The 14,280-nt window shown below is 54.2% G+C and overlaps 2 protein-coding genes across 2 annotated transcripts in view; both read right to left on the minus strand.

The window, feature by feature from the left end:
* The window catches only part of LOC139585337 (zinc finger and SCAN domain-containing protein 2-like), a gene marked incomplete at its 5' end in the record, with an annotated part of 100,181 nt that extends 90,362 nt beyond the window's left edge, over positions 1–9,819 (minus strand). Inside the window, one exon of the mRNA XM_071418022.1 lies at positions 9,507–9,819. Coding sequence (XP_071274123.1) covers positions 9,507–9,819 — 313 coding nt within the window. The remainder of the gene's footprint in view (positions 1–9,506) is intronic.
* Positions 1,373–2,400, minus strand: LOC139585327 (olfactory receptor 14J1-like; the record flags this gene model as incomplete). Its single annotated transcript, XM_071418013.1, has 3 exons — positions 2,334–2,400; positions 2,096–2,256; positions 1,373–1,858 (listed from the first exon to the last, which is right to left on the minus strand). Coding segments are annotated over exons 1-3 (714 nt in total), but the record flags the coding sequence as incomplete, so codon positions are not given.
* Positions 9,820–14,280: the final 4,461 nt, after the last annotated feature.

Consider the following 14,280-nt stretch of genomic DNA (forward strand, 5'->3'; position numbering starts at 1 on the left):
CCCAGGTGGGCAAGAAAGCTGGGGGACGTTCCCATGGTGCCAACTCAGGAAATGCAATGGGGAGTGGGGCCAGAGAGGAAAGGGCAAACAGGGATGGGCTGTTTGCAGGGCAGGGAACAGGGCTGGGCAAGAGGAAGAAATTTGTACCAGATGAGTAAAGAAAGCAAAGGTGAAGCAAAGGAAATGGTCAGGGCAGTTTGGGGGTGGCTGCCAGGCAGCCCTGGCTCTGAGCAACAGCGTCTGCAGTGGGACAGGAAACTCCCAGCTGATGGGAACAAACTTTCTGGCTGACTGCCGAGGCCAGGACAAAGCTGAGTGGTTTCCCTGGTGTCCCCCAGCCCTTGCTGGCCCCAGGGGCTGATGGCATTTGTGCTCCCTCAGGTTCATGTCCCCACAGCAACAGCATGGGGGTGCTCCCCCTGCTGTGTGCGATGCAAACAGGGGCTGCTGAGGCAGTGCTGCCGTGTCTGTGCCTGCACCTGTGTGAGCTGGGGGAGAGGCCAGGGCTGCAGAGGGGGGATGTTGTTGGCAGCTGCATGAGGACACTCTGGGACGCTGCCCTGGGCTGTGCAGCGCACTGGGCATGGATCAGCCCCTGCTCTGCTGCTCCTTCCCATCTGCCCCAGGGCCCTTGCAGAGCCCCAGCCATGCTGTTTGCCCCCAGCCTGCCCACGGCCAGCCTGGGGCTGCTCACGGGGGTTTCTGTGCTGAGCATTGGCCTGGCCGTGTTCTTGAGAGAGCCTGGGCAAGGAGACTGGAGGCCCCAGGGCCTGGCCTGAGGTGTCAGCGCTGCCCCAGCAGTGCCCATGGCCTGTCCCTGCTGCAGCCCTGGCACTGCCACCCCCAGGTCTGTGCCCGGCCCTGAGAGCACTCAGGCCCTGCAGCAACACCAGGGCCACCAGGGCAGCGGGGCAGGGCCACGGCAGCAAGCACTGGCAACACCAAGTGCTGCTGCTGCTGCTGGGCACAGCTGCTGGGCCAGCACTGATCTGCCCCAGCTCTGCACACAGACATGGCTGCTGCAGCTCCAGAGAAGGCAACAAAAGGACATCTCTGCAGAAAACTCTGCTGGGAGATCCTTTAGTTCATTTAAAGCCACCAAGAGCGCAGCCCCTCATATTCACAGTCTGTGGGCACAGGGAAGGTGGAGAGAAACAAAATGACCAATGGCACAAATAATGACAATTCTTTGTGGACAATATTAAAAATAAAACAGAGGGAAAGAACCTCCACAATGAAAGCAACAAGAAGTATCACAGATGATTTTATGAGAAATGATTTGCAAAAATTGGTCAGCAGTTTAATGTTTCTGAAAGCATCCAGTCGTCAGTCTCCACACTGCAGCCTTGAGCTCCTGGTTCCTCAGGCTGTAGATGAGGGGGTTCAGGGCTGGAGGTAGCACTGAGTACAGAACTGACAGGGCCACATCCAGGGATGGGGAGGACATGGAGGGGGGCTTCAGGTAGGCAAACATTACAGTGCTGAGGAACAGGGAGACCACAGCCAGGTGAGGGAGGCAGGTGGAAAAGGTTTTGTGCTGTCCCTGCTCAGAGGGGATCCTCAGCACAGCCCTGAAGATCTGCACATAGGAGAAAACAATGAACACAAAACAACCAAGTGCTAAGCAGATGGAAAACACAACAAGTCCAAATTTCCTGAGGTTTGAGTGTGAGCAGGAGAGCTTGAGGATCTGTGGGATTTCACAGAAGAACTGGCCCAGGGCATTGCCATGGCACAGGGGCAGGGAAAATGTATTGGCTGTGTGCAGCAGTGAATAGAGAAAGGCACTGGCCCAGGCAGCTGCTGCCATGTGGGCACATGCTCTGCTGCCCAGGAGGGTCCCGTAGTGCAGGGGTTTGCAGATGGACACGTAGCGGTCGTAGCACATGATGGTCAGGAGGAAATACTCTGCTGTAGCACAGAAAACAAAGAAAAATACTTGTGCTGCACATCCTGCATAAGAGATGTTGCTGGTGTCCCAGAGGGAATTGTGCATGGCTTTGGGGACAGTGGTGCAGATGGAGCCCAGGTTGCTGAGGGCCAGGTTGAGCAGGAAGAAGAACATGGGCATGTGCAGGTGGTGGCCGCAGGCTACGGCGCTGATGATGAGGCCGTTGCCCCAGAGGGCAACCAGGGAGATGCCCAGCAAGAGGCAGAAGTGCAGGAGCTTCAGCTGCCGCGTGTCTGCCAATGCCAGCAGGAGGAAGTGCCTGATGCAGCTGCTGTTGGACTTTTGCTGGGGCTGCACAAGGGCACCTGTTCACGGAGAAAGGACAGGAAGAGTTAGAGGAGATACCTGTAAACAAAATCAAAGCCTTTTCCCATACACCTACCCTGGAACACACACAGATACACTTCTGTTTTTAAGAGTTCTGGTGTTTTCTTTAAAAGCTTCCCCATACCTCTGCTGGTGTACTTGAATATCAGAAACCCTCAGCATTTCTGCTGCCCTTAGGGAATACAGAGCACATACTGAGAGGCAAAGTGATAAGTGGAGAGCTAGTGGACATTTTCTGTCATTCTGACCTGTTCAGAATTTCTGTGTCAGTTTGGAGGGTGATCACCTCCCCATGTTTCCCTTTAAAATTCCCCCGGTACTGCTTAGAGCAGATGTTTCCACCACAGCCCAACTCCACATTTGTAGCCAAGGACTCACGTTGCTCATTTCCCCAACCCAGCAGCATTTTCAGTGTCACAACACCTCTGCCTTTGCCCACCAATCTTATAACTCAGAGATGCTCTAGGACAGGTTTGCACCCTGGATTGGAGCTCCCAGCTTGGACTGAAATCTCAGGGACACTTCCAAGTGTCCTTCTGATGGCATTGGATGAAGGGAGATGCAGCTCCTTCCCTGGCTGCACTGACAGCATTGCCCAGAGCCGGGCACTGGGGACAGCGTCACCCTGAGCCAGCTGTGCCCCCTGCCAGAGCCCCCAGGGCCGGGCAGCTGCTCCCAGCCCTGTGCTCTGCAGAGGGAACTGGGCCCGGGGCTGCAGAGCTGCCCCACGGCTCTGCTGCAGCTCTGCCTGCACAGGAGGGGCTGCATGCCTTGGAGCCCCGGGCCTGAGGGCAGAGGCTTGGCTGGGGCACAGGAGGGAGGGGGCTTGTTCAGAGGGAGGGGCTGCACTGCAGGGGATCCTGTGGGCATCTCTAAACTCTCCCTGCCACAGCATTGCTGGGGTTTGTTTTCTCTCATTGCCTGATCTTCTCTCTGCCTCCTGCAGATTTTCCTCCTGCAGGTGTTTCCCTGTGCCTGATCTCTCCCTGCCAGCACTCACAGAGCCCAAATCTCTGTGCACTCTCCTTGGCCCTACAGAACCCTGCCTGTTTGCAGGGCACTGCCTGGGGACAGGTTCTGTTTGCAGCTTGGAGAAAGGACAGCTCAGACTGAGCCTGATGGCTCCAGCAAAGGTGATGCTGCTGCTGTCCATGGGCAGAGTGGCTGAAAGCACATTAGGGATCTCCTGTGAACCTATTGGTCACTAAAAGGAACAGTTTGGATGTCTCAAGCACTTGTCAAAATTCATAAATAGATATTCATATAATTCTTTTATATTTATCCCCTCTCCCTTCCATTCTCCAAAAATACAAAACGGAACACAAAAGTTTTTGGAAATTTCCCATTTTTCAATAAAATCCCAGCCTTGGAAATATTCTATGTCTGATCAGAAGCCCTCAGTATGTCAGAGCTTCATTTCACCTCCCCTGCCCCAGAAATACTCAGACTTGTACTCACAGGGTCTGTAGGCATTGGGATGTTCCAGCTGGAGGAGATGGCTGCAGGAGCTGCAGCTGCATTGTCCTGCAGCCAGAGGTTCCTGTGCCAAGGGCTGGCAGTGATTGTGCCCCAGGCACTTCTCAGCCCCTTCCCAGCCCTGCCTGATTGAAGCTCTCTGTGCCTCTGTGCTGTGCCTGGGCTGGCTGCAGGCAGTGCCCCAGCCCTGCTGGGCTGGCAGAAGAGCTGCTCATCCAGAGAAATATGCTTTTGAAGCTCTTCTTGGTGACCAGGAGCTGCCTCTGGGCCAGGAGCCCAGCCCAGCTCAGCAGCACAGACACAGCACAAGGACTTTAATCAGCCTCTGGGGCTTTGTGCTCAGGCCCTGAACATCAGTCCCTGAGAGGCAGCTGAAGAAACCTCTCCAGAACTCCAAGGCAGAATCCAACTCAAAACTTTCTTGGACTTTTAATGGGTCCCACTGAGGGACACGACTGAGCAAGTGTCCCCAGGCCTCAGGCAGAGCAGAGAACTGCAGGCAGTGATGACAGGTGGGGACAAGGAGAAGCCAAGTCTTGGTGCCCTGGGGCACAGCAGGGTCTGTGCCACCACGGGCTGGGAGGAGACACCTTGTCCTGAGGCCCTGGGGCCTCCTGGCCCAGCCCCAGCCAGGCTGGGCACTGTCAGCCCCTTGTGCTGCCCTCAGCATCTCCCCCTAGCCCACATCCCAGTGGCCTCAAGGATCTGCTGCAAGGAGTCCCTGGGGAGCCTTGCTCAGCAATGGCCCTGGGGGCTCCTTCATGCTCCCTGCAGGGACTGCAGGTTTTTCAAAGGACTTTGGGTTTGGCTTTTGCCTTGGAGTCTCTGAGAGGTTTGTGCAATCATGGCCTCCAATTATCTGCTGTAATTAGTCCCTGGAGAGGCTTTGTCAGTAACAACACTCAGTGGGGCTCATTAATGCTTCAGGGTACTTCAGTTATTTGAAGGTACTTGGTGTTTCCCTTTTGATACAGACTCTGTGAGAGGTTTGTGCAATCATGGCCCCAATTATCTGCTTTAATGAGTCCCTTGAGAGCTTTGTGCTGACACTCAGTGCTGCTCAGTAATGCTTTGAGCTTCTCAAATTTTTTAAGGTAGTTTGGAATTTCCTTTCCACATTGAGACTCTCAGAGGTTTTTGGTCAATCCTGGCCTCCAATTGTCTCCTCTAAGGAGTCCATGAGCAGCCTGTGTTGGGGACGGACCTCAGTTGGACCCATTCATGCTTTGAGACACTTTGGGGTTTTCTTCTGACTTTGACTCCTGGAAAGGTTTGTGCAATCTCCCCTCAGGCCCTGAGGTTCAAGGGCTCAGCTCCAAATGCACCACAGGGCTCATCAGGATGCAGCAAGTCCTGACAAACCATGGCTCTGCCTTGATTTCCCTCTGCTCTAATGAAGTTTATCAGGAATGTATCTGGAGTGATTTTGGTTTGCTAATTTGAGATTTCTCAGCCAATTCATCTATTAGTTCAGTGGGATCAGTGTTGGCTAATTATCATTGCACTCCCTGGAATATATTTACTCATTTCCTGCTGTGAGACAGGATTAGGAGAAGGGCAAAGTAGGCTCAAAATTTTAAAAGGGTATATAGAAAAGTTTATTACCAGTAAATAGAAGAAAGAGTAATAAAAGCCTGAACACTTCTCCTCTCCCTACAACCTTTTCTTTCTTACTGACAATGCAAGGAGACAAAACCTCAAATTTTCAGTCAGTTTACACCATCTAGAAAAGTCTTTCTTCAGTTCACTTAGGGAGAGGAGTCTCTCTTTCATGCTATGGAGACTTCTCCATAAGAGAACAGTCCTCTCGTGCCTCTCAATTTCCACGATTAGCAGCTGCCCGGAAAATCTGCAATTGTGAAGTCCCTCCCATTTCACAGCTTTTCCCACAGCTGTGTTTATGGACCATGTCAACCTATGGGGTATGAGTTTAAAGATGAGCTGTTGAAGAGCAAAGATTCTCTTCATCTATTTCTGAAATCATCTTCATCTCTACGAACAGAGATCTTCTTCTTCTCTCCATGAGGGCACAGAGTCTCATCACTCTTCTCTATTTTTCTGTTCAAACTTCTCATGGGATCAGAGCTACTTCAACATTTGCTAACTTTAGCATGTAGGTCTTTGCTGAACAACTCATCTCCCCATAGATTTCAATGCAATATAGGTAAACAGAGAGTCTGATGTATCAATTCCATCCTTCTCCATAGTTTAACAAGAAGATTTTAGCCCCAAGATCAACGCACCTCCTCATCCCTCCCATCGGGGACTCAACTTCCCCTTCACTGACCTCGGTGTCTTCATGTTGCTCCTCTGTGTGCCTGCACTTTGTCCTTTTCTCTCACTGGAGGGAGGATGGAAGCACTGAAAGAGTTCATATCTCACCCGGGGCCTGCAGATGGTTCCGTGACCCCGGTCGGGCTCAGTGCTGTTTTACAATGGAGGTTTCTGTAGCGGCTGCGCTGGGGCTGTGTCAGGCAGGGCCGCGCTGGGGCAGGGCCAGGATCTCAGCAGCCAGGCCAGAGCACAGCAGCAGCACGGCTGGGGGCTGATGGCCTCTCCTGCCCCTGCCCGGGGCTTGCGGCTGAGCCCCAAGGGTGGCAGAATCTTGGCCGAGCCGGCCCGGCCCGGGGCTGCTCCTGGGGCCCGGCGGATCCTGGCCGGGCCCGGGCTGGCGGCGGGGCAGGGCTCAGCAGTGCCCAGATGTTCCCAACTGCAGCCATGGCCCGGCCCGGCCTCGGCCCCGCGGCCTCCCCTGCCCTGCCCGGCAGCCGATGGGGCCTGGCGGGGTCCCTGGGAAGGGGCCTGGCCCCACGGCAGGAGCCGCCCGGCCCGGCCTGGCTGAGATGGGGCCGGGTCAACCTTGTTACCTCTGTGCCAGACAGAAGGGAAAGGGACCCTCCCAGGCTTTCCCGTCTTTAACATGTGTCTTCACAGAGGCGTGTACAGTTTCCTTCATGGTTTAACAGATTGTCATTTCTCAAAGTTAATTAATGATTGGTCTTTTGTCAGACATGGAGGAAACTCCTAGCAGCTTCTCTTAGAACATCACTTCAGTGATGCAAAACCACCACAACTGCACAGAGCACAGAGCTCCTCTGTCCATATGTAGTGCTCATGTGCCCAAGACCTCAAAACCCCTCCTTGGGAGATCTCTGGGCCCTACACAAGGTGTTTTCAAATGAAAACATTCAGCTCAGTGTCTAAGAAAATCACCAGAGGACAGGGCCAGCCTGACCTGTCTGTCCTGGCTACTTTTGTCTGGGATCAGTCCTTGGATATACAGAATTGAGAGGCCAAATTCTAATTTTGGCCATGGTCCCTGGACATGAAAGCCAGTTCTTTTCCATAGGAAGGAGGGAACAGAGCCCCAGTGTTTCAGGGGTAGATGAGAAATGGCCACCAGAGGCCAAGGCCAGCCAGGGCAAGCAGGATTTTGTTCTGAGTGATATCCTTGCATATAGGAATTATTTTAGGGAGAGTTCCAATTTTGGCAATGGGCATCTGAAAAGGGGGACGGTTGTTTTCCATAGCAAGAAAAGGACGGAGCCCCAGTTTTCCAGGAGCTGATGAGAGGCAGCCCTTGACATTCCAATATCAGCCAGACCTCTCAGGGGACACCTGGGAGGCCAAACCAGCCAGGCCTGTTCCATCTTCCCACGGTTCCGTGGGGCCCCACAGTGTCCCAATGGTCCCTCGCTTCCCTGAGGACCTGAGGTGCCATAATGCCCCCTTGGTGACACCAGGCCCTGAAGGGTCCCAATGGTCTCCATGGTTCCATAAGGCCCCACAGAGCCATAATGGTCTCTGGGTTCCATGAAGCCCCGCTGTGTCACCATGGCCCCTTGGTTCCATGGGCTCCAGTGGTGCCACAATGATCCCCTTGGTTCCATGAGGTCCCCACAGTGTCCCAGTGATCTCCATGGGAAGGGAAGAACCCAGCCCCAGTGTTGCAGGGGCACCCACCAGAGGCCAAGGCCAGCCAGACTTGATGGTATTGGCAGATTGTGCCTGGGAGCAACCCTTGGATATACAGAATTTTAGAAGTGGAACCCCCATTTCAGACATGGACACCTGGAGGATAAGGATGGTTGTTTTCCATTGGACAGAAAGCACAGAACACTGATTCAATGGTGACATTTGGGGATCTGTGGGGGGCTATTGGGGATCCTTTTCTGCACCTTGTGACCCAACAGGAGCTTCTCTAATAACTTGGCCTGAAGCTCCCACTGTGGCCATGACAGGAACCCCTGTGAGTGTCTGGGCCATCCCGGCTCTTTGGCAGCCTGGGGACTCCTGGGATGTCACCGTGGAGCCCCCGTGAGTGCCTGTGACAGATGGGTGCCTTTGCAGACCAAGGTTCCCTGGGATGTCACCATGGAATGGCTGTGATTGCCTCTGACCACAGGGCTCTTTTCCATCCCCAGAAAGCCCTGGGAGGTCTCCATGGAGCCCCTGTCTGTGCCTGTGACATTCCAGCTCTGGAACAGCCTGGAGACTCTTGGAAAGATCCCATGGAGCCCCTGTGAGGGCCTGTGGCAAATCTGATCCTTAGCAGGCAACCATCACCAGCCCCCTGTTGCTATGCTCAGTTTCCATGGCAACCATCACCAGCCCCCTGTTGCTATGCTCAGTCCCTTGGCAGCTCCATGGAGACCCCATCCAAGGGGTGGTTGCCATGGACACCAGCTCAGGCCTGGAGCCAAAGCCCATTGCCATGGCAACCATTTCCAGTCCCATCCCCAGGTTCATGGGATCCCAGAAGCATAGAATTGGCGGAGCTGGGAGGGACCCATCAGGATCCTCCAGTCCAACTGCTGGCCCTGCACAGGACACCCCAACAATGCCAGCCTGGGCCTGGCAGTGCTGGCCAAACGCTGCTGCAGCTCAGAGAGCCCTGGAGCTGGGACCCTGCCCTGGGGAGCCTGGCCAGGGCCCCAGCAGCCTCTGGGCAAAAACCTTTTCCTGACATCCAACCTGAGCCTGCCCCGGCTCAGCTGCAGCCGTTCCCTCCACTCCTGTCCCTGGGCACCAGAGGGAAGAGGTTCCCACAGCCCCAGCCAGGGACCCGCTCCCAAGGCTGCTGCCACGGCCACCAGGGCTGGCACCAGCTGGGATGCTCGGTTTCCATGGGCTGGGCTTCAGGAATGGGATTCCCCAATTTCCTGCTCCCGCTAAAACCACGCTGCCATCGCTGCCCTCCCGCCTGCCATGGAAAGCACAAAAGGCAAAGATGCCGGGCCGGGATAAGAACAATTTATTGGGAACAGCAACGGGATAAGGAACAAATGGAACAGAACCAATATTGATAACAGAAGGGACAAATAAAACTGTTTACAGGGAAATTTAAAACACAACTCACTGCATCTGCCCGGCCACAATTTCCCCTGTCTGGAAAGGACACCCTTCTCCTCAGGGGTGAGAGAGAGAGAGAGAGAGAGAGTCCCTTTTCTACCCCTGGCAATGACCTGAGGTGGGAGTGAATGTAATGACAGGGCCATGGCCAGACCCTCATGTTGTTCCATCCCCCGTCATGTCACTGGGAGGGGCAGGAAAAGGGACAGGTGTCTTCCCCACATGGATCACAGGGAACATGGATCACCCGGGCTCTTCCCAACGTGGGGCCTCCAATGGAGGATGAATTTGGAGCAGTGAACGAAGCTCCTCCTGAAATTGGGGCATTGGCAGGGCTTCTCTTACTGGTGCCTCCGTTGGTGTCTTGTCAAGTGAGAGCTGGTGGTGAAGCTCTTCCCACACTGGGAACACTTGTAGGGCCTCTCCCCAGTGTGGATGCGCCGGTGGGTGACGAGATTGCAGTTGTGCTTGAAGCCCTTCCCACAGTCAGGGCAGCGGAAGGGCCTCTCCTCGGTGTGAATCCGCTGGTGGCAGAGGAGATCAGAGCTGGTCCGAAACCTCTTCTGATACTTGGGACACTCGTAGGGCCTCTCCCCAGTGTGGATGCGTTGGTGCCTGATGAGGGCAGAGCTGCAGCTGAAGCCCTTCCCACACTCCCCACACTCGTAGGCCCATTCCCCAGTGTGGATCATCTGGTGGCGGATCAGGGTGCTGCTCTGCCTGAAGCTCTTCCCACACTCCAAGCACTTGTAGGGCTTCTCCCCATCATGAAGCTGCTCAGGGACCACCAGCTCTGAGCTCTGGCTGAAGCTCTGTCCACCTTCCTGGCTCAGGGTGGGTCTTTCCTCCTCAGAACACCCTGGGCTGTGTTTGGAGCCCCTTCTGGGATCTCTGGTACTTGTCCTCCCTGATGGAATTCTGCAGCACGGAGCCACTCAAAATGACCTCTTCCATGAGGTTCTGCTGTGGGGATTTGTCCTCCCTGGTCTCCATCCTCAGCTTCTACCCTGGGGGAGGAAGGACAAGGAGAGGATAAGATTTGCCTCCATGCCACAGGGAAGGGGAAGGAGATCCCCCCAGTGCATCCCCGGCAGGACGGGGTTGGCAGCAGGGTTGTCTTGCAGCCGGGGGCCGTGCTAGGCTGGGAGATGGAGCAGGAGAGAGGGGGAAAGGGGCACTGACTTCCTCCTCACCTGCCTGTGTATCCCAGGGCTCCTTCCTGTTCCTCACAGCCTCCTCCTTCATGGAGTCAAGGTTTGGGAATGGGAAATCCTGTTCTGGGAACCAAACAAAGGGAGCACACATTGTCTTTTGTACAGGATTTAAGGGAAACATGGGGGAGAGTCTAAGTCAGAATTACAATTTAATAAGAAAATTTCGATCAAGGCAATGATACAGAAACACTGCCTTAAACTGACAGAGTCAGGATATAACCTGACACCCTGCTGGTCAGGGTGGTGGCAGCAGTCCCATTAAATGGTGGCTGCAGTCCTGTTGGAGTGATGAACGTGATTCTGTCCAAGCAGTGATCCTGTAGAAGGGTCTGGTCTTCCTCTGGAAGTCCAGTGGTGGTTCTGGAGCTCTTGTCCTCTGGGAATCCAGTAGGCAAGCTGCTCCTGGTGTTGCAAGGCTCAGCTTATATGCAGGTAGGAATGCTTGGATCCTCCCCCTGGGCGGAGCATCCCACAATGGGATGATGGAATTTTATCAGTCCTGCAGCGACACTCAATGGCCCATTCACAGAAGATATCTCCCCTGGAGGGCGTTATCAGGGCTGAGTCATGGAAGAGATAAAGAACCCTGCCCCGCCTGTTTATAGCAGTTGATGAAGATGGGGATTGAAAACATGCATTTGGTTCCATCTTACACTGCAACCTGAAACAGTGGGGTAATCCCTGCTCAGGGGGTGAACACCACCCCCCTTACCCAAACTGGCTCAGGTGTAAAACCCCCACCCTGGGAAGGCCACACACACAGGGGACAATGTCACACTTGCCCTGTCCCAGGGGAGGTCTCTGTCCCTGTCACTCTGTGGCTGTGCCCCCGTTTCTCTTTCACAGGCTGGGGACTTTGCCAAATCTAAGGATAATTTTTTTCTTTGTCCCTGTCACCTTTGTGACACCTGCACAGAGCTTTCCCTTCCTTTTCATAATCTTTTCATAAAAGAGGTATCGCAATGTATTGGGCCAAATTTCCACTTTTCTTTTATCAGAATGTGCCAGCAGCTGAGCTGGAGCTCTGCAGGACCAATGGATTTTGGAATTGCCACAGAATTGCTTCTACTGTCAGTTTATTAAATTTTGCATTTGTTTGCGTTTTCACCACGAGTTACTTGTGGGAAGAGCAAATTCAAGGCATTTTCTGTAGGCTGAAGTTTGATTTTTGTCAAGAAACAACTTCACTTTGTCCGGTTCCCAGGGTATGCTCAAGGGGTCTCTGTGCCACTCGCCCTTGGGGATGCTTGGGAGCATCTTGGGAGGGTTTGTCCCCATCCCTGTCACCCCAGGCCATTCCCCAGGGGTGTCCCTGTCCCTGTCACCCCAGGCCATTCCCCAGGGGTCTCCATCATTCTCACCCCAGGGAATGCCTGGGGGTCTCCCTCCCTCTCACCCCTGTGCCAGGGGGTGCTTGGGGCAGTCTCTGTCCCTCTCAGCCCAGGGCATGCTTGGGGCTCTCTGTCCCCTGGCCCTGGGGCATGCTCCGGGGGTCTCCATCCCTCTGGCCTCAGGCAATGCCTGTGCAGGGCTGGGCACCAGGGGCTCTGTGTCCCTCTCACCGCTGAGGCTGCTCGGGGCTGGGGGGGCTCTGCCACCTTCTCACCCCTGGCAAGGCCGGGGGGTCTCTGTCCCTCTCAGCCCTGCTGTGACCCCACCCAAACATCATCGGGGTCACAGGGACAGAGACACCCCCAAAACCCCAGAAAAGCTGAACCTGGGATTTGGTTTGGGGCTGAGGATTTAGGAAGGGGCTGGAATTGGGGCTGAGCTTGGAGTTGGGGCTGAGATTTGGATTAGAGCTGGGATTGGGGTTAAGGCTAGACATGGGATTGGCTTTAGGGCTGGGGTTGGGATTGGGTCTGGGTCTAGATGAGTGTGGGGCTGGGATGAGATTAAATTCAGAACTGTGAGTGTGTCTGAACATGGAGTGAGATTGAGATCAGGATCAGGGTCAGGTTTGGGAGTGAGCTCACCCAGAGCAGGACAGTGGGCATGTTACTGCGGGATGTTTTGGGGAAAATCCTGGTTTGGGGAAAAACAAGGTGTTAATGCCTTGTGCTGGGGATTCCTCCTACCCAAGTCCATCTCTGGAAGTCACCTGATGTCCATAAAAACCTTCAAAAATGAAGAGTGAATCAAAAAAAGGCACCAGGAGTGTCCCATGTCCAGTCTCATCCCTCTGCGGTTCTGGTGGTCCCCTGTCTCAGGGCTGCTGGGGATCCTCAAGGGTCCTGGTGATCCCCCCTCTCCAGGGTCCTGCTTAGGGATGCTGGGGGGTTTTGGGGTCCCCTTCTCCAGCCTCACCCCAGTTCAGCCACTTGGAGGTCCCCCCTCTTCCCACCACCCTGGCCTTGTATGGGGCAAATTTGGGAGAAAATCTCCAAAAGAGTTTCCTCTAGAAAGCAGATTTAAGAAGCCCCTCCCCCAACTGGATTGGGAAAAGATTTCCATGGAGGAAAGGGGAAAAAACTGTTTATTTAACAGGCAAAGTATTCACCAGCACAACAAATGAACAGTATTAAACAATAAACCTCTTGCCTCTCCAAAAGAGGTGACAAACTCAGAAAGTCCCTCTCTGGGCTGTAGCTCGCCTCACTCATTCTCTTATCAGTCTCTTATCAGTCTCTTATCAGCCTCTCAAGCACTGGAAATGCCACGGCCCAGGCCTGGTCCAGTGGGCCACAGGTGGGAGGTGCCAGTGGTGTTCTGGGTGTTCAGTTTAGAGCAGGTTCAAACAACTCCAAAGAAAAAAGAAAAACCACAGTTGGGGGAACTTCTCTGCCTCAGAGAGCTAAAAACTAACTAAAAGCAAAGGAGAACTCTGTCCCGCCCTCTGTCCATCCAGGAGCTGGAATGTGGAGGAGTGAGTGCAGTGTATGAAAACAAACTGCAGCTTCTTCCTCCTCCCCTTGGCTCTCAGAACCAGCCTTAAAGGTGCAGAACTCATTTCTGGGCTAAAGGGACCGATGGGGTACGAGCATCATGAAGTCACCCCAGGACGCGCCCCTGTCAGGGTCAGGGGGTCCCGTCCCCGCCTCATCTCCGGGCTGCCAGGGGTGCCCCAGCTCCGGTATCGCCCCTTCCCCTCTCCCCGCCCCAGGGGTCCCCCGTTCCACAGCCCCAGCTCTCACGGGGATCCCCAAAACCAATGTCCCGCCCCGTCGGTACCGGGCCATCCCCACGTGGACCCCCCGGGACCCTCCCGAGGGGCGATCACGGCTCCTCTGCCTCCGAAAAAGCTCCTCTTAGGGAGCCCGGAGATATCCAGGGCTCGAGTCTGGGATCTGCCGGCTCCAAACACTCTCCAAAAAAATCCTCCCGGACACCCCTGGCTGGAGTTATTTGGGAATTTAGCTACTTGAGCTGGGCTTCCTGTGGGACTTTTAGCAGCCTTGTGTTCCTCACCATGGGGTGGATGAACCTTGTCAGTCTTGCTGGTAACATTTGCTCCCTTTCCTCCTGTGATTTTAATAAACTTTTCAAGGAAGGACAACAAAATATTTTCTTTTTCACTGGCCACCAACAGCAGCCATTTTCCTCATCATTTCTCCCATAAGTTCCACAGGAGGAAGGAGGGACTGTGTCCAAGTTTCCAAGAGTTCTTTCAGAAAGAGCCACAACCTCCTAAGTGGAGGAAACCATGCTGTTGTGAAAGGCACTTGGGGTCAGAGAAGAGTGCCTAAACTCACTGTGCCAAAATAATCTCGCAATCTGGATAAGAAAATTTTCAGAGAGATGCCTCTGCCTTAATTAAGGTGCTAGCAAGACAAAATCCAAGGTGGATTTTATTAAACAGTAAATGTGAGGTAGAGAGAGAGATGGAAAGAAAGAGAAAAGGGGGGAGAGCAAGGGAGTGACAGGGACAGAGACCTGCCCTGGGACAGGGCAAGTGTGACATTGTCCCCTGTGTGTGTGGCCTTCCCAGGGTGGGGGTTTTACACCTGAGCCAGTTTGGGT

Source organism: Agelaius tricolor, unplaced genomic scaffold (assembly GCF_023055355.1).
Source record: "Agelaius tricolor isolate 1412-34295 unplaced genomic scaffold, bAgeTri1.0.p SCAF_73, whole genome shotgun sequence".
NCBI classification, from domain to species: domain Eukaryota; kingdom Metazoa; phylum Chordata; class Aves; order Passeriformes; family Icteridae; genus Agelaius; species Agelaius tricolor.